Genomic DNA, 19578 nt, shown 5'->3' with positions numbered 1-19578 from the left:
ACCGCTGGTCTTTGGCTTCTGGCCTCCGACTTTAGTCTGCTGGTCTTTGGCTTCTGGCCTCTGACTTTAGACCTCTGGTCTTTGGCTTCTGGCCTCCGACTTTGGACCGCTGGTCTTTGGCTTCTGGCCTCTGACTTTAGACTGCTGGTCTTTGGCTTCTGGGCTCTGACTTTGGACTGCTGGTCTTTGGCTTCTGGCCTCTGACTTTAGACTGCTGGTCTTTGGCTTCTGGCCTCTGACTTTAGTCTGCTGATCTTTGGCTTCTGGCCTCTGACATTAGACTGCTGGTCTTTGGCTTCTGGCCTCTGATATTGGACCGCTGGTCTTTGGCTTCTGGCCTCCGACTTTAGTCTGCTGGTCTTTGGCTTCTGGCCTCTGACTTTAGACTGCTGGTCTTTGGTTTCTGGCCTCTGACTTTGGACCGCTGGTCTTTGGCTTCTGGCCTCCGACTTTGGACCTCTGGTCTTTGGCTTCTGGCCTCTGATATTGGACTGCTGGTCTTTGGCTTCTGGCCTCTGATATTGGACTGCTGGTCTTTGGCTTCTGGCCTCTGACTTTAGACTGTTGGTCTTTGGCTTCTGGCCTCTGACTTTGGACTGCTGGTCTTTGGCTTCTGGCCTCTGACTTTGGACTGCTGGTCTTTGGCTTCTGGCCTCTTACTTTAGACTGCTGGTCTTTGGCTTCTGGCCTCTGACTTTAGACTGCTGGTCTTTGGCTTCTGGCCTCTGATACTGGACCGCTGGTCTTTGGCTTCTGGCCTCCGACTTTAGTCTGCTGGTCTTTGGCTTCTGGCCTCTGACTTTAGACTGCTGGTCTTTGGCTTCTGGCCTCTGATACTGGACCGCTGGTCTTTGGCTTCTGGCCTCCGACTTTAGTCTGCTGGTCTTTGGCTTCTGGCCTCTGACTTTAGACCTCTGGTCTTTGGCTTCTGGACTCCGACTTTGGACCGCTGGTCTTTGGCTTCTGGCCTCTGACTTTAGACTGCTGGTCTTTGGCTTCTGGGCTCTGACTTTGGACTGCTGGTCTTTGGCTTCTGGCCTCTGACTTTAGACTGCTGGTCTTTGGCTTCTGGCCTCTGACTTTAGTCTGCTGATCTTTGGCTTCTGGCCTCTGACATTAGACTGCTGGTCTTTGGCTTCTGGCCTCTGATATTGGACTGCTGGTCTTTGGCTTCTGGCCTCCGACTTTAGTCTGCTGGTCTTTGGCTTCTGGCCTCTGACTTTAGACTGCTGGTCTTTGGTTTCTGGCCTCTGACTTTGGACCGCTGGTCTTTGGCTTCTGGCCTCCGACTTTGGACCTCTGGTCTTTGGCTTCTGGCCTCTGATATTGGACTGCTGGTCTTTGGCTTCTGGCCTCTGACTTTAGACTGTTGGTCTTTGGCTTCTGGCCTCTGACTTTGGACTGCTGGTCTTTGGCTTCTGGCCTCTGACTTTGGACTGCTGGTCTTTGGCTTCTGGCCTCTTACTTTAGACTGCTGGTCTTTGGCTTCTGGCCTCTGACTTTAGACTGCTGGTCTTTGGCTTCTGGCCTCTGATACTGGACCGCTGGTCTTTGGCTTCTGGCCTCCGACTTTAGTCTGCTGGTCTTTGGCTTCTGGCCTCTGACTTTAGACTGCTGGTCTTTGGCTTCTGGCCTCTGATACTGGACCGCTGGTCTTTGGCTTCTGGCCTCCGACTTTAGTCTGCTGGTCTTTGGCTTCTGGCCTCTGACTTTAGACCTCTGGTCTTTGGCTTCTGGCCTCCGACTTTGGACCGCTGGTCTTTGGCTTCTGGCCTCTGACTTTAGACTGCTGGTCTTTGGCTTCTGGGCTCTGACTTTGGACTGCTGGTCTTTGGCTTCTGGCCTCTGACTTTAGACTGCTGGTCTTTGGCTTCTGGCCTCTGATTTTAGTCTGCTGATCTTTGGCTTCTGGCCTCTGACATTAGACTGCTGGTCTTTGGCTTCTGGCCTCTGATATTGGACCGCTGGTCTTTGGCTTCTGGCCTCCGACTTTAGTCTGCTGGTCTTTGGCTTCTGGCCTCTGACTTTAGACTGCTGGTCTTTGGTTTCTGGCCTCTGACTTTGGACCGCTGGTCTTTGGCTTCTGGCCTCCGACTTTGGACCTCTGGTCTTTGGCTTCTGGCCTCTGATTTTAGACTGCTGGCTCTTTGGCTTCTGGCCTCTGATTTTAGACTGCTGGCTCTTTGGCTTCTGGCCTCCGACTTTGGACCGCTGGTCTTTGGCTTCTGGCCTCCGACTTTGGACCTCTGGTCTTTGGCTTCTGGCCTCCGACTTTGGACTGCTGGTCTTTGGCTTCTGGCCTCTGACTTTAGACTGTTGGTCTTTGGCTTCTGGCCTCTGACTTTGGACCGCTGGTCTTTGGCTTCTGGCCTCTGACTTTAGACTGTTGGTCTTTGGCTTCTGGCCTCCGACTTTGGACTGCTGGTCTTTGGCTTCTGGCCTCTGACTTTAGACTGTTGGTCTTTGGCTTCTGGCCTCTGACTTTGGACTGCTGGTCTTTGGCTTCTGGCCTCTGACTTTGGACTGCTGGTCTTTGGCTTCTGGCCTCTTACTTTAGACTGCTGGTCTTTGGCTTCTGGCCTCTGACTTTAGACTGCTGGTCTTTGGCTTCTGGCCTCTGATACTGGACCGCTGGTCTTTGGCTTCTGGCCTCCGACTTTAGTCTGCTGGTCTTTGGCTTCTGGCCTCTGACTTTAGACCTCTGGTCTTTGGCTTCTGGCCTCCGACTTTGGACCGCTGGTCTTTGGCTTCTGGCCTCTGACTTTAGACTGCTGGTCTTTGGCTTCTGGCCTCTGACTTTGGACTGCTGGTCTTTGGCTTCTGGCCTCTGACTTTAGTCTGCTGATCTTTGGCTTCTGGCCTCTGACATTAGACTGCTGGTCTTTGGCTTCTGGCCTCTGATATTGGACCGCTGGTCTTTGGCTTCTGGCCTCCGACTTTAGTCTGCTGGTCTTTGGCTTCTGGCCTCTGACTTTAGACTGCTGGTCTTTGGTTTCTGGCCTCTGACTTTGGACCGCTGGTCTTTGGCTTCTGGCCTCCGACTTTAGTCTGCTGGTCTTTGGCTTCTGGCCTCTGACTTTAGACTGCTGGTCTTTGGTTTCTGGCCTCTGACTTTGGACCGCTGGTCTTTGGCTTCTGGCCTCCGACTTTGGACCTCTGGTCTTTGGCTTCTGGCCTCTGATTTTAGACTGCTGGCTCTTTGGCTTCTGGCCTCTGATTTTGGACCGCTGGTCTTTGGCTTCTGGCCTCCGACTTTGGACCTCTGGTCTTTGGCTTCTGGCCTCCGACTCTGGACTGCTGGTCTTTGGCTTCTGGCCTCTGACTTTAGACTGTTGGTCTTTGGCTTCTGGCCTCTGACTTTGGACCGCTGGTCTTTGGCTTCTGGCCTCTGACTTTAGACTGTTGGTCTTTGGCTTCTGGCCTCTGATATTGGACTGCTGGTCTTTGGCTTCTGGCCTCTGACTTTAGACTGCTGGTCTTTGGCTTCTGGCCTCTGACTTTGGACCGCTGGTCTTTGGCTTCTGGCCTCCGACTTTGGACCTCTGGTCTTTGGCTTCTGGCCTCTGACTTTAGACTGCTGGTCTTTGGCTTCTGGGCTCTGACTTTGGACTGCTGGTCTTTGCCTTCTGGCCTCTGACTTTAGACTGCTGGTCTTTGGCTTCTGGCCTCCGACTTTGGACCTCTGGTCTTTGGCTTCTGGCCTCTGATTTTAGACTGCTGGCTCTTTGGCTTCTGGCCTCTGATTTTAGACTGCTGGCTCTTTGGCTTCTGGCCTCCGACTTTGGACCGCTGGTTTTTGGCTTCTGGCCTCCAACTTTGGACCGCTGGTCTTTGGCTTCTGGCCTCTGATTTTAGACTGCTGGCTCTTTGGCTTCTGGCCTCTGATTTTAGACTGCTGGCTCTTTGGCTTCTGGCCTCCGACTTTGGACCGCTGGTCTTTGGCTTCTGGCCTCCGACTTTGGACCTCTGGTCTTTGGCTTCTGGCCTCCGACTTTGGACCGCTGGTCTTCGGCTTCTGGCCTCTGATTTTAGACTGCTAGTCTTTGGCTTCTGGCCTCTGATTTTAGACTGCTGGCTCTTTGGCTTCTGGCCTCCGACTTTGGCCGCTGGTCTTTGGCTCCTGGCCTCTGATCTTGGACTGGCTGGAACTTCAGAACTGTTTTGCTGTTTCAGGGCAAAGATAATGTACTGGTATACTGAAGTGGGCAGGTTGTGGTCTGAGTCTTTATTTAGTTCTGACACCTGAAGAATGTGTTCATGAATTCATAGTGTTCATTCATTCATTAGGTCAAGTTTGACAGCATGAAGAAACAGATGGAGTCCATGGAGATGGAGGTGATGGAGGCTCGACTAATCAGGGCTTCTGAACTGAATGGCGAAATGGACGAGGATGACACAGGTCAGAAACACCTGATGTAGGCAAACATGTCAATCATCTTTGGACATTTAGCGGTGACCAGTGGGCTGCAGATTAGTATGGTTCATGGTTTGGTGGTCAGGAAAGAAAGCTCTGTGCTTATTTGGACAAATGACTTACTCAGGTATAGAAACCACAGTGAAAGAGGGTGCTGTATAAACATTTGAGCAAGCAGACTCAGTGTTTGCTGTGTCACTGATCTACCAAGTATTGTGGACCAGTCTGACCAGTAAATAAACTGTGTTGGGCCAAAAAGGACAGTAGGCAACAGGTAAAATGCCTGGCATGCCAAATGACCAGGTCATCCATTCTCTGAATATATAGGGCCGATATCAATTCCCCAGAATTTCAATGCAAATATTGATAATGTTTTTGTAATTTGGTCTAATGTGACAAATATTTTTGTCAGTAGAGTGACAGATGTTTAGCATGGTAAGGTCCTGTGTGAATTTTGATCTGAACAGGAGGAGAGTGGAGGCTGAAGTATGAGCGAGCCATCAGAGAGATCGAGTTCACTAAGAAGAGACTACAGCAGGAGCTGGATGATAAACTGGAGGTGGAGCAGCAGAACAAACGGCAGCTGGAAAGGAGGGTAAGATCTCACCATACTTGTCTGTGATATGATACAAAGTTTGCCTATACGGGAGCTGCTCATATAATTAAAATATCATGAAAAAGTTAATATATTCCATTCAAAAAGTGAAATTTGTACATTGCAGACATTCCTTACTCACAGACTGACATATTGCAAGTGTTTATTTCTTTTAATGTTGATGATTATAATTGACAACTTATGAAAACCCCAAATTCAGTATCAGAGAATTATTATTAAGTAAAACATTACATAAGACACACTATAGACACAGATTAACCAACTGGATAGTCCAATAGAACCTTGCTACGATGTCCTCTACTGTTTGATTTCCTGCTTGTGTTGTTCCCACTCATATGTAAGTCGCTTTGGATAAAAGTGTCTGCTAAATGACTGTAGAATAGAATAGCATACAGAACTTTTGCCATTTCTCTGTGAGTGCCGCCCATCAACGGCCAATCCAGCCTCCATCCTGCATCCTACCTGACCTGTTATCTCTCTCCAGCCAGCAGAATATCTCACCATGACTTTTGTCTTTTTCTTTCTTTTAATCTTCTTGTTTCTTTGCTGAATCAGCAACGTTGCGTGTTAAAACAGCCAGTTCCTTATTATACCGCAAAGCTAAATGTCACATCGCGTCCTGGCTGTAAAAGTTGTGTAGTGTCAGTTTCTCAGCCTCAGGACGCTGCTGGGCAGCAGCGGTTCTAGAAATGCACATGATAGATGTCACTGTGTCTTCAAACACGTCCGGGACGCAGAGTTTTAAGGTCAGAAAGTTGGATACACTGCGTCTTTAAGACCAATACAACCTCCAGGTTGCAGTTCTTTCTGCTGCTTGCACACTTTTTTCTACCAAGTCTTTTCCTTTCCTTCACCTTTCTATAACTGTGCTTAGACACAGAATTCTGTCAACCCTAACCCTCTTTCACAATTGTGTTTTGTGTCTTGCCCTCCTAGTGCAAGGTGTCAATGGTTGTCTTTAGGACAACAGTCAGATTAGCAGTCTTTACCATGATTGTGTATCCAACAGAACTACAGTGAGAGACCATTTAAAACTCTTTGCAGGTGTTTTGAGTTAATTAGCTGATTAAAATGGCACCACGTATATTCATTATTGAATTTTTAGAGACTCAATTTGGTGTTTTCATTAATTGTCAGTTATAATCATCAATATTAGAAGAAAACACTTGCAATATGACAGTCTGTGAGACTTCCCTCTCCCAGCCACATTTACCAACTCTGCGGAGGGATCCCGAGGCGTTCCCAGGCCAGCCGAGAGATATAATCCCTCCAGCGTGTCCTGGGTCTTCCCCGGGGTCTCCTCCCAGAGGGACGTGCCTGGAACACCTCACCAGGGAGGTCCAGGAGGCATCCTGACCAGATGCCCGAGCCACCTTAACTGGTTCCTCTCAATGCGGAGGAGCAGCGGCTCTACTCTGATCTCCTCCCGGATGACCGAGCTCCTCACCCTATCTCTAAGGGAGAGCCCGGTTACCCTGTGGAGGAAACTCATTTCAGCCGCCTGTATACGAGATCTCCTTCTTTCGGTCACGACCCACAGCTCATGACCATAGGTGAGGGTAGGAACGTAGATCGACTGGTAAATGGAGAGCTTCGCCTTCTGGCTCAGCTCCTTCTTCACCACGACAGACCGGCGCAGAGTCCACATTACTGCAGACGCCGCACCGATCCGTCTGTCGATCTCACGCTCCATCCTTCCCTCACTCGTGAACAAGACCCCGAGATATTTAAACTCCTCCACTTGAGGCAGGACCTGACTCCCGACCCAGAGAGGGCAATCCACCCTATTCCGGCTGAGGACCATGGTCTCAGATTTGGAGGTGCTGATTCTCATCCCAGCCGCTTCACACTCGGCCGCGAATCACTCAAGTGAGAGCTGGAGATCACGACCAGATGAAGCCAACAGGACCACATCATCTGCAAAAAGCAGGGACCCAATCCTGAGGCCACCAAGTCGGATCCCCTCAACCCCTCGGCTGCACCTAGAAATTCTGTCCATATAAGTTATGAACAGAATCGGTGATAAAGGGCAGCCTTGGCGGAGTCCAACCCTCACTGGAAATGAATCCGACTTACTACCGGCAATGCGGACCAAGCTCTGACACCTGTCGTACAGGGACCGGACAGCTCGTATAAGGGGTACCCCCGGAGTACCCCCCACAGGAGCCCCCGGGGGACATGGTCGAACGCCTTCTCCAGGTCCACAAAGCACACGTAGACTGATTGGGCAAACTCCCATGCCCCCTCCAGGACCCCAAAGAGGGTATAGAGCTGGTCCACTGTTCCACAACCAGGATGAAAACCACACTGCTCCTCCTCAATCCGAGATTCGACTATCCGGTGGACCCTCCTCTCCAGGACCCCTGAATAGACCTTACCAGGGAGGCTGAGGAGTGAGATTCCCTTGTAATTGGAACACACCCTCCGGTCCCCCTTCTTAAAAAGGGGGACCACCACCCCAGTCTGCCAGTCCAGAGACACTGTCCCTGATGTCCACGCGATGCTGCAGAGATGTGTCTGCCAGGACAGCCCCACAGCATCCAGAGCCTTAAGGAACTCCGGGTGGATCTCATCCACCCCCGGGGCCTTGCCGCCAAGGAGCTTTTTGACCACCTCAGCGACTTCAGCCCCAGAGATAGGAAAGTCCACCCCTGAGTCCCCCAGCTCTGCTTCCTCATCGGAAGACGTGTTGGTAGGATTGAGGAGGTCTTCGAAGTATTCCTTCCACCAACCCACTACGTCCCGAGTTGAGGTCAGCAGCTCCCCATCTCGACTGTACACAGTATTGACGGAGCACTGCTTCCCCCCCCTGAGCCGCCGGATGGTGGACCAGAATCTCCTCGAAGCTGTCCGGAAGTCTTTCTCCATGGCCTCGCCGAACTCCTCCCATGCCCGAGTTTTTGCCTCGGCGACAGCCGAAGCCGCCCGCCGCTTAGCCTGTCGGTACCCATCAGCTGCCTCCAGAGTCCCACAGGCCAAGAAGGCCCGATAGGACTCCTTCGTCATCTTGACAGCATCCCTCACTGCTGGTGTCCACCAACGAGTCCTGGGATTACCGCCACGACAGGCACCAACGACCTTATGGCCACAGCTCCAGCTGGCCACCTCAGCAATAGAGGCACGGAACACAGCCCATTCGGACTCAATGTCCCCCGCCTCACTCGGGACATGGTTGAAGCTCTGCTGAAGGTGGTAGTTGAAGTTCGCTCTGACGGGGGACTCAGCCAGACGTTCCCAGCAGACCCTCACAACACGTTTGGGCCTGCCAGATCTGACCGGCTTCCTCCCCCACCATCTGAGCCAACTCACCACCAGGTAGTGATCAGTTGACAGCTCCGCCCCCCTCTTCACCCGAGTGTCCAAGGCATGTGGCCACAGGTCCGACGATACGACTACAAAATCGATCATCGAACTGCGGCCCAGGGAATCCTGATGCCAGGTGTACATATGGACACTCTTATGTTGGAACATGGTGTTCGTTATGGACAATCCATGACGAGATCAGAAGTCCAATAACAAAACACCATTTGGGTTCAGAGGGGGGGGACCATGCCTCCCAATCACTCCCCTCCAGGTCTCACTGTCATTGCCCACGTGAGCATTGAAGTCCCCCAGCAGAACAATGGAGTCCCCAGAAGGAGCACCCTCCAGCACTCCCTCCAAGGACTCCAGAAAGGGTGGGTACTCTGAACTGCTGTTCAGTGCATAAGCACAGACAACAGTCAGAACCCGTCCCCCCACCCGGAGGCGGAGGGAAACTACCCTTTCATCCACCGGGGTAAACCCCAACGTGCAGGCACCAAGCTGGGGGCTGATGAGAATGCCCACACCTGCTCGGCGCCTCCCACCATGAGCAACTCCAAAGTGGAAGAAGGTCCAGCCCCTCTCGAGGGTTCTGGTTCCAGAGCCCAAGCCATGCGTTGAGGTGAGTCCAACTATATCTAGCTGGAATCGCTCAACCTCGCGCACAAGCTCAGGCTCCTTCCCCACCAAAGAGGTGACGTTCCACGTCCCTAGAGCCAGCTTCTGCAGCCAGGGATCAGACCGCCAGGGTCCCCGCCTCTTGCTGCCGCCCAGCTCACATTGCACCCGACCCCTACGGCTCCTCCCACAGATGGTGAGCCCACGGGAGGAGGGGCCTATGTAACCTTTTTGGGCTGAGCCCTACCGGGCCCCATACCAGACACTCGCTCTCGTACCCCACCTCCAGGCCTGGCTCCAGAGGGGGGTCCCGGTAACCCGCGTCCGGGCAAGGGAACATTTCTGCCCGGGTTTGTGTTCATCATAGGGGTTACTTTACTTACTTTGCAGTTTATCTGTATTAGGATTAGTAACAACTTTACATAACACAGTGAAGAAATAACAGTGTTTCAGTCAAAAGCCTCTCCATGTTCAGTTGAGATGAGGCTCAACTGAAAACAGTCCATATTTCTGGCAAAGGTGGCTTAGGTATATTCAGACCTGTTAGTAAATATGTGTTGATGTTTCAGATCAGCGACCAATTGGCAGATAATGAAGAGGCTCAACGTAACATACAGCTGCTGAAAAAGAAAACCCAGCGACTGACAGCTGAACTCCAGGATACCAAACTTCAGCTAGAGGGACAACAGGGCCGGAACCATGACCTGGAGAAGAAACAACGGAAGTTAGTACTTTAATAACTATGGCTGGACAATAAGTCAAGAACAATGTATATCAATTGATCGACGTGCAGTGCAATAAGAAAAGAAGCCTTCCTTTTTCATTATAGGCAGTCATGTGGCATAATACTACAGACATAATTTCTTCCCAACCAGTCACAAATACAGTCCCAGACAGGCTCTGTCAATAAGCCCCGCCCCTCTCAAACCACAACAGAGAACATGGGTATTGCAAAACATATTGCAGCAAAATGCGTTGGGTTGTTGAATTTAATCAATTTTACGAGGCATCGAGATGTGGGCTTCAAGGATTCTGCATTGATGCAGCAACAAAACATAATGGATTATAATAATGTTATGTATTAATTTTCCCAAGTGAGATCTGAGGTTGAACCCGTTTTGAAACCTTTAATTAGTAAAACTGCAAAACTAAAAATATATATTAAATACATCCGTATCTTATTAGAAGTACATTAATTGTCACAGTGAAATCACATGTTAGCTTAAGTGATATGTTAGCTTCAGGCTAACGTCAATGGAAAATACCATTGGTAGGTTAGCAGTTAGCATGCATGAACTGAAGTGATAAAAAAAACTTTGTCCATTAACAAATGTTATGTGTTCAATTACCAATGAACCACTTTACATTTTCTGTTCACAGAAGATAAGATGAAAAACATCTGAAATTCTTTTATATTCTGACTAAACTGACGTCTACACAGACAAAACACACTTATTTCTCTGGAAGAAATCACGCCGCTACAGAGCAGCTTTTTCTTGATTTTATAGTTTACATGTTTATGATGTTTGTCACCATCAGGACATTCACGTCTGATGTAATTAGAAATACAATAAGAGTTCATAATGGTCTGACTGTTCAATTCATTGATGTAACAATGTACAGTGACAAAAAATTGAGGAGTTATCACATTGTGAAGCATTGTTGAATCAAATCAAAGACAAGATAATCCTAGTCAAATCAGACCAGTGAAGATGCACAGCACTTATTATGCAATAGCATAAAATAGCCACGGCTCCACTTAAAATAAACAAGGAAGTTTCCGCCTTATTTTTACTTTTAATAAAATGTGAGAATGTCCATGTCCAAGATTGCTATAGAGGGATAATTTTCTAGCCTTGTTCAGATTGAACACACCGTAGAGATAATATGTAAGATATTTTTACTCAACAAAAATCTTTAAATCCTCACCAACATCTGCAGTGTGAATGTAAGGTTTAAGTTTCTCACAACGTACCCGGCCTTCAGTCCCACTGCCATTCACTGTTGATCCAGATTAATACAGGCGCAACTGTGTGCTTTTGAAAAACTGTACAACAAGGATGTCACCATGACAGATATTCTTGGCACAATTATTGTCAGAGAAAGAATCAGGATTATTTGGCATTAATTAAATTCCCAACACTAAAGATGTATAAAACCACATGAAAAGTCTTTAGAGATGTTTTAAAAACAAAATAATATAACAACAAAGAAGAGTAACCAAAACATCTCCTTTTAACTAAATCCCCTCTACTCTGTAATATGCTAAATATTAACTGTTTCAGTCAACATGATCATATTTTCACAACCATAAGGCGCACCACATTAAAAGGCGCAGTCTCAGTTACGAGTGCTATTTCTGTATTTAACACATACATAAGGCACACCGGATTTTAGGGTGTGGGCATGGTAAAAACATTCCGGTACTCTAGCTGAACCATGCTTGCTTGTGTGTGTTTTAAAAAGAGGTAACAGAAGAAAACCGGTTGAGTTCAGTTGAACTTTATTGAAGAATTTATCAATATTTTCATGTTGTTTTTTGATCAATCCTCATTCACAAATCCACCAAAGTCCTCAACTTCTGTATCCAAAATAAACAGCTGGGCTAGTTCTCCATCGAACATGCCGGATTCCCGCTCGTCATTGTCTGAGTCAGTCTCGTTGCCGTGTGGCTCCTCATAAATGATGCCAGAAACCTCGAACAACAATGCAAACAGACACGTCAGCCCAAGCATCCGGTATTACCGCCACGACAGGCACCAACGACCTTATGGCCACAGCTCCATCTGGCCGCCTCAGCAATAGAGGCACGGAACACAGCCCATTCGGACTCAATGTCCCCCGCCTCACTCGGGACATGGTTGAAACTCTGCTGAAGGTGTGAGTTGAAGCTCGCTCTGACGGGGGACTCAGCCAGACGTTCCCAGCAGACCCTCACAACACGTTTGGGTCTGCCAGCTCTGACCGGCTTCCTCCCCCACCATCTGAGCCAACTCACCACCAGGTGGTGATCAGTTGATAGTCACACGACACAATGACAAAGTTGATCATCGAACTGCGGCCCAGGGAATCCTGATGCCAGGTGTACATATGGACACTCTTTTGTTGGAACATGGTGTTCGTTATGGACAATCCATGACGAGCACAGAAGTCCAATAAGAAAAACACCATTTGTGTTCACAAGGGGGGAACATGCCTCCCAATCACTCCCCTCCAGGTGTAAAAATAAAAGCATCTTTTCGTTGGAACCTTCCTGTGTGCCAGTCTGACATAACTGAAGGATGGTATTTTCCTGTTGCGCTCAGAAACCCCTAGACTGGGGGGTGCATACACAGTACATAAGCACAGACAACAGTCAGGACCCGTCCCCCCACCTGAAGGCAGAGGGAGGTTACTCACCCGTCCACTGGGGTAAACTCCAACGTACAGGCACCAAGCTGGGGGGCAATGAGTTTGCCCACACCAATTCAACGCCTCTCACCGGGAGCGACTCCAGATTGGAAGAAAGTCCATCCATTCTCTTGGACACTGGTTCCAGAGCCCAAACCACGCTGTGAGATGACTCCAACTATGTCCAGCCGGAACCACTCAACCTTCTGCACAAGCTCAGGCTCCCTTCCCACCAGAGCAGTGACGTTCCTCGTCACTAGAGCCAGTTTCTACATTCCAGGATTGGACTGCCAGGGTCCCTGCCTTTTGCCGCCAGCCAGTTTGCATTGCACCTGACCCCTACAGCCCCTCCCGTGGTCTCACCACCCACGGGGCCCATGTAACCCATTTGAGCTGAGGCTGTCCGGGCCACATGGGCCCCATCATCGTAGGGGTCTTTGAGCCACACCTAGTCTAGTTCCTCTCCTAGACACCTGTTTGTCATGGGTGACCCTACCAGGGGCATAAAGCCCCCGACAACATAGCTGCTAGGATCTTCAGGACAAACAAACCCCTCCACCACGATAGCGAGGTGGCTCATGGAGGCCAAGAGACAGTTTTGTGTTCAATATTCCCTCAGAATTTATTTTTGTGTCCAGGTTTGATGGTGAGCTGAGTGTTGCCCAGGAGGAGGTTCAGAGGGAGAGGAGTCTCAGAGAGAAGCTGGCCCGGGAGAAAGACATCCTGAGTGGGGAGGTGTTCAGCCTTCGTCAGCAGCTGGAGGTGTGTTTGTTAATCTGATCCACATGGTGGTTTCTAAGTTCCATATTATATTTCTGAAGGATTACATTTTTCATTTTCTTCTATGTGTACCAGAATAACTTTGATTCATGAAGTTAAGGACACACTACAGAACATTTGCCTTTCCCCATCACACAGCTAACTCAGCATCCATCTTGCATCCTACCTGACCTGTTAGCTCCCTCCAGACAGCAGAAGATGATCTGACAATGACTTTTGTTTTGTCCCTTGATCTCGTTTAATCTTTTGGCGTTTCTCGGCTGAATCGGCAACGTTGCAAGAACAAAAAATTTGATCTAAAGTTCCTAAATGTATGATTTTTGGTCAGTTGTGATTTCATTTGAACTATTATTTAGATTAAAAGGTGAAAACATGCCATGTATTGTCATTAGCATACATATTAATGGGATGAGACCGGGCCTGGAGCTGCGATCAATTCTAATTAGTTGGGATGTATCAAGGAAAGATCCGCAGAAACAAGTGTATGCACAGATTCATACATCTCAATATTTTTGGGTACACATAATTTCCTAGTCCTAGTAATACACCATGTTTTAGCATTAAAGCTACACAATCCTTGTTCATGAGGACCCTGGTCCGGGTTCAGTTTGTTGTCCAACAGGGATCTGAGATTATGGTCCAGGGACTGGACTTTGCTATTACACCACACAAAACACCAGCTCATTACAACAGTCAGCCATCAGCATCCCGATCAGAAACTGAAACCAAACTCAGAATGAATATCATGTTAAACTCGACATTAGCTAATGCTGCTGCACATAATCTTCTCACTAAGTGTGATGAATGTTTTCAGTACATAAATAAACTCAAACTGAAACTTGCATACCTTCATTATGAAGTACTGAAAACGTGGCTACAAGAAGAAAACAGTACAAGTTCACATGAAAAGATGCAAACAGCAGCAGCTTGGCTTCTGTTGTCCACATAGCAGAGGACAAAAGCCTACAGACCAGAGTCTACAGGAAACCCGACACAGATCCTTTCCAGTTCCCATCATCCCTCAAACAACTGGGACCAGACCTTTGTTAAAACTGTACCATGATGGCAACATCATGACCCAGGGACAAAGTCAGGGGGAAAGTGAAACTGGTGTTATCACTAATGAGAAAGTGAGGATTAGGTCACACAACAAAAAACTAGCACCCAGACACAGCTTCGAACAAAACTGCTTCCTCCTGAGGACCAGACTCTGCAGTGAGAACGCATTACACGTTACAGTGAATGTCAGACAGAAAAGACAAGCGGCTGGCCGGGATGTGAAAGAGGATTCTGATATCAAAGTAGAGAAACCTTCAGTGAAAACAGGGAGGAGGACTGAGACATCACCCATCCCTCACTTACAGTAGCATCCTTTCAACAATCCAACTGAGACTGTTAACGCCTACTTACACTGGGTGTTAAATAAAACTATGGACAATAGTTCATCTAACCAGACCTCAGTTTATGTCAACTGGACCTCATTCTACTCTGACCAGACTTCAGCCTAGTGGTCAGTACTCTGAACGACTGTTCTGGACTCGAAAACATCAGTGGATGTCCAGATTACTTTAGTTACATAACCCAATATCTCTATTTGAAGTGAGCTTCTGCATTTTAAAAAACCCAGCTGACTTAACTCAAGCTACCATGGAGACCAAGAGCTGATTGCTGACAAGAACCTTCATTGCTGACATGCGTCTTCTTAGATCAAGTTGATTGATACTTGATTGATTCAGTAAAGAAATTCCTTTCTAGCAGTGGAAGTCACTTTGGAGAAAATAAGGTAAATATCTACATGAAATATTAGATAAACCTTTGGAAGTTTTCAGTGTAACATAGAGGAGTTTTGGAGTCTTCTTTCAGATCTGATGCTTATTTCTTTTGTTTCCAAGTCTCTTAAATGTTCCCTCCTTCCTGTTGTCTCTCCTTCCTGTCCTCTGCAGGACAAGGACCTCGAACTGTGTGCTGTTAACCTGAAGTTGGACCAACTTGAAACTGAGCTGCAGGATCTCAACTCTCAGGAATCCAAAGACGAAGCATCACTGGCCAAGGTTTTTTTTGTTTGTTTGTTGGAAATGAAGGATGTTTTCTTTCTATGTTTCTTTCTCTCTCTTTCTTGCTTTGAGTGGACATGGAGTGGTGGAGTTGTCAGAGAGTTGGAGCCAAGGAAAAGAATAATCCAGCAAGGAAAGTTTAACAGGTTTATTTGGGTAAGCTGTAGATAGTGAAGGCTCAGGAATCCAGGTGAGCAGGCAGACAGGTTCCGTATTGGACGGTTTCGACTCATAGGCAGAGAATCACCAAGGGCTGCAACGATCCAGCACTGAATCAAGATCAGCCTGGAGTTTATAAGCCGGTAAGGTCCAATAAGACTGATTCCACTGAGCTGTGCTGGTTAACCATAGGACACGACTCCTGTGAACACCAGAGGACGCCAGCGCAGTCCACAAGCGAAAGGGAAGGAGGAACACACACCAGGGCTGTGGGATCCATGACAGGAGTTGGTGGATGTTGTGGTGTCGGGAGAACTTTGGTGTGAGCGAGTTTCTAACTTTCCTATTTCTGATCTTCCGTCTTTGGTTTATACACCGTTTGGCTTTAGGTGGGTGGTCCTGGTAGCGCAGCTGCCTTTGTCACCGTGGAAACATGCCCATGGTGGAGGTGACGTAATGTGTGACTACTTGACACACCAACGTGGAATTATCTGGTGCCAGCGATCAGCTTTTCCATGCAGGAGACTAGTTTGGCTGAGGAGTGTTTCATGTGTCTCTTAGCTGCAGGAGAACAGTTATAACTCTGTTAGCCAAGAATGGGGTCCTGCAAGAACTAAAGAACTGGGGCCAGTCTCTCTGCTCTGCACAGACTATAAAGTCCTGTCCAAAGTCCTAGCCTGGGGGGTCAGGGAGGTGATGGCAGCCATGATTCATTCTGATCAAGCCTACTATGTGTCTGGCAGTCATTTAAAGTCAGAATGGCTCATTGATTCTGCTTTAGTTTGTGTAGATCAGGGAAAAGCTTCTGACCCTGGGGAGAGTGTTGTGATGGGAAATTTACAAGAAAACTTGGATATACTAGCAGGTACTCTTAAAGACCATGGTTGTATTTCATCTGGAAAAGTAAACTGGTTGAAAAGCAAAGCTGTCATGAAGGGAGGCAGGTTGGGAGGTCAGCTCAGTCTTCAGGTCTTGTCTGGAAAACTGGTTGGTTAATTTATTTGGGAGGTTTTTGTTTTTGGGCGGAGCTTTAATCAGCTTTCTTTTCAGAAAAGGTGTGAGGTCATTCTTTGCACAGTGGGGTCTGTGGTGAGGTTCTTCCTGAGGCTGTTTGAGAGCATCTAAACTCCCCCGCCTGGGCTGGAACTACAATGGCAAAAGTTTTGTCTTTGCACATTGGAACAAGCAGTCAGATAACTAGACCAGTACTGGACAATCCCCAATGCCCGTCTCTTCACTCCATCCATACTGACGTTGATGTGTTTCCTCTCAGATGAGAAAGCAGCTCCGTGATGTCGAAGCCAAAGTCAAAGACCAGGAGGAGGAGTTGGATGAGCAGGCTGGAACCATCCAGATGTTGGAGCAGGTATGGAGCATCCCAGTGTTCCCAGTACAGCTGCTGTTGCTCAATGATTGTACAACATACAACTGTATATTTTAAAAGCATGTTATTATGTGAAACATCCAGACATTTATCTCTTGCTTGCTTTAGACCAGTTTATTAAGTCAAATTTAATCTTGGTTTAAGCTTTGATCAACATGCAGCCATCAGCCTCCGGAACAAGACCTCCTCAAATTAATTATTATTTACTACAATATTTAATTTCCCTTTGGAAATTAATCAATTACAGCTTGACAACAACGTCTCATGCTGTTCACAAGGCAACTTATTGCCTGCTGAGGCATGGCATCCCACTCTTCTTGAAGGGCAGCCCTCAGGTCATTGAGGTTCTGGGGTGCAGGGTCTCGAGCCTCTACACGACGGCTCAGCTGATCCCACAGGTTTTCAATGGGATTCAGGTCTGGAGAGGGTGCAGGCCGTTCCATTTGAGGTACACCAGTCTCCAACAGCCGTTCCCTGATGATGCGGCCTCGATGAGCAGGAGCATTGTCGTCCATGAAGATGAAATTAGGCCTGTGCTGTTCATGTAGGGGCACAATCACTGGATTAATGATGTTATTCAGGTAGTATGGGCTTGTCACTGTACCATTCACAAAGTGTAGGGCAGTTCTGTACCAAGTGGACACCCCTGCCCACACTGTAACACCGCCACCACCAAAAGCTGGCCTGGTGACAACAGTGGCTGATGCATAGCGCTCTCCCTGACGTCTCCAACATCGTTGCCGGCCATCATTTCTGCTCAGTGTGAATCGACTTTCATCAGAGAACAGCACTGAGGCCCACTGGTTCCTCGTCCAGCGTAAATGCTCCCTGGCCCATGCAAGACGATGATGCCTGTGCCTGGTGGTGTGGTCAGGTACCCGTGCAGGTCGTCTAGCACGCAGACCACGCTGATGGAAACGGTTTGGAATGGTCTGACGTGACACTTGGGTGCCTCTCACCTCTCTTAAACGTGCCTGGAGTTGAGTGGCATTCATCATCCGCTTTCTCAGGGCAGTGTTCACAATGTAGCGGTCATCAGCACGGGATGTGGCCAAAGGACGTCCACTTCTAGGCCTTTCTGTGACTCTTCCAGTCTCTCCATATCTCTGTTGCAACCTGCTGATGACACTCTGTGACACTCCAAGCTCAGTGGCCACTTCTGTCTGAGAACGTCCTGTTTGAAGCGTCGCAATGGCAAGGGACTGTTGTTCCATTGTTAGGTGTCGTCTTGGTCTCATGATGTCAAAATGTGAACAGCATGATGAGGACAACTGTTTAAACACCAGCTCTAATTGAACCAGGACATTTATTGGTCAATTCAAGGATCACACACCTGCCGTGATTTTTGCCGTTAAGCTCCTTGTTAGAGAACAGCAACTTGTGCAAAATTTATTGAAACATTTAACAGTTGGACATGTGCATTTAAAAGCTTAGAGAAGATCACATTAAGTTCACCTGTACAGGTTTGAAGGCATTTTAGGCATACATATATATACATATATATATATATATATATATATATATATATATATATATATGTAATTGACAATATAACATTTCCAAACCTTTAAATGGATTTTCTTAACATATGATACAAATTTGTTTAATGCAGATGATCATTTTTAATTTGCATGTGAAAAAGGTGTTCTGGTAAGATATTAAATTAAACCCTGGTTTAATCTAAGTAAACTGATCAAATTTATTCAATAGTATTCAGTAAAAGAGAAGGTATTAATATTGGCTGAGCAAGAGAAATTTATTGTTTTTGTTGTCAATATATAATCAAAGTCACTCTAATGGTATATAAAATAAAAATGTCAAAACAATGCTAATACACTGCTAATAAAATATTTCTAATAAATCACATCAAACCAGATCAAATAATCAAATGGATCTCAGGAAATGTTTACCATCAATATTCTAAAAAGGTCTGAAAAACCCAAAACATTGTAATTTAAGTTGATATGAACAAAACTGTCAAGATTGTCTGGAGTTTACTAAATAATCTGGATAAAAAACTAAAAGAGAAAACTATTGTGTTTTATAGTATGTTAAAGCCACTGCGATCAGAAATATGTTGAAGGTTTGTTTGTTTGTTTGTCGATGGGAAATCCAGCATGTTAATCTGTTTTTAGTTTAGTTTCATCCTGTTTGCTTTATATTCATGTGTTTTCTTTCTGTGGCTTTTTAATTCTAATGTTTAAAATTTATGTTTGTATTGATTCTTTTATTTGATTTATGAATTAAATGTACAAATAAATAAATGTTAATTTATTCAGGCCAAGCTGCGTCTGGAGATGGAGATGGAGCGTTTACGTCAAACCCACTCAAAGGAAATCGAGGGAAAAGATGAAGAGGTGGAGGAGATCCGACAGTCCTGCAGCAAGAAGGTCTGGATTATGATGTCATTTCCTGTTTGAGCAGTCAGCAGGAAGAATCCCAACGGGGTTTGGTAGCAGTAAACAATAACACACTAATACCTCGGTTCAACACAAGGCAGGCAGTTTGACACGTTCAGCAGTTAGGTTGATTCCCAGGATGTCAGGATCAACATGGAAAGCTGATCTTTTGTTTTAACAACTTCCACAACATGTCTGCTGACATTCACCACGTTTCCTTCTCCACATGTTGGAGATTATGGATCTTCAGTTGGATGTTTAATCAGCTGCTTCTGCAAGTAAACAACTTCTCTGTTGGTAGCGTAGCTCCTCATTACAGCTGTCAAGTGTCCGAGGTATAAGGAGAATCCCTGAAGCAGAACGGCAATAAAAAAACCTGAGGGAGTTAGAAAGCATTGTGACGGGAGCGGCTGCTGTCTCTGTAATCTGTTATCTTACGGGTTTCTCTGTGTGTATTTGTA

General features: G+C 47.1%; 1 protein-coding gene across 5 annotated transcripts in view; it reads left to right on the top strand.

Annotated features, from left to right (window-relative positions):
* myo18ab (myosin XVIIIA b) overlaps positions 1–19578 on the top strand; it is a 103597-nt gene that overhangs the window by 69041 nt on the left and 14978 nt on the right. For all 5 annotated transcript variants that reach the window (XM_079246676.1, XM_079246675.1, XM_079246674.1 and 2 more), the window contains 7 exons: positions 4288–4399; positions 4882–5009; positions 9521–9675; positions 12980–13103; positions 15065–15172; positions 16608–16700; positions 18998–19108. In XM_079246676.1, coding sequence (XP_079102802.1) covers positions 4288–4399; positions 4882–5009; positions 9521–9675; positions 12980–13103; positions 15065–15172; positions 16608–16700; positions 18998–19108 — 831 coding nt within the window. The remainder of the gene's footprint in view (positions 1–4287; positions 4400–4881; positions 5010–9520; positions 9676–12979; positions 13104–15064; positions 15173–16607; positions 16701–18997; positions 19109–19578) is intronic.

Source organism: Telmatherina bonti, assembly GCF_933228915.1.
Source record: "Telmatherina bonti genome assembly, chromosome: 9".
NCBI lineage: Eukaryota > Metazoa > Chordata > Actinopteri > Atheriniformes > Telmatherinidae > Telmatherina > Telmatherina bonti.
This window is presented reverse-complemented; position numbering and strand designations above follow the sequence as displayed.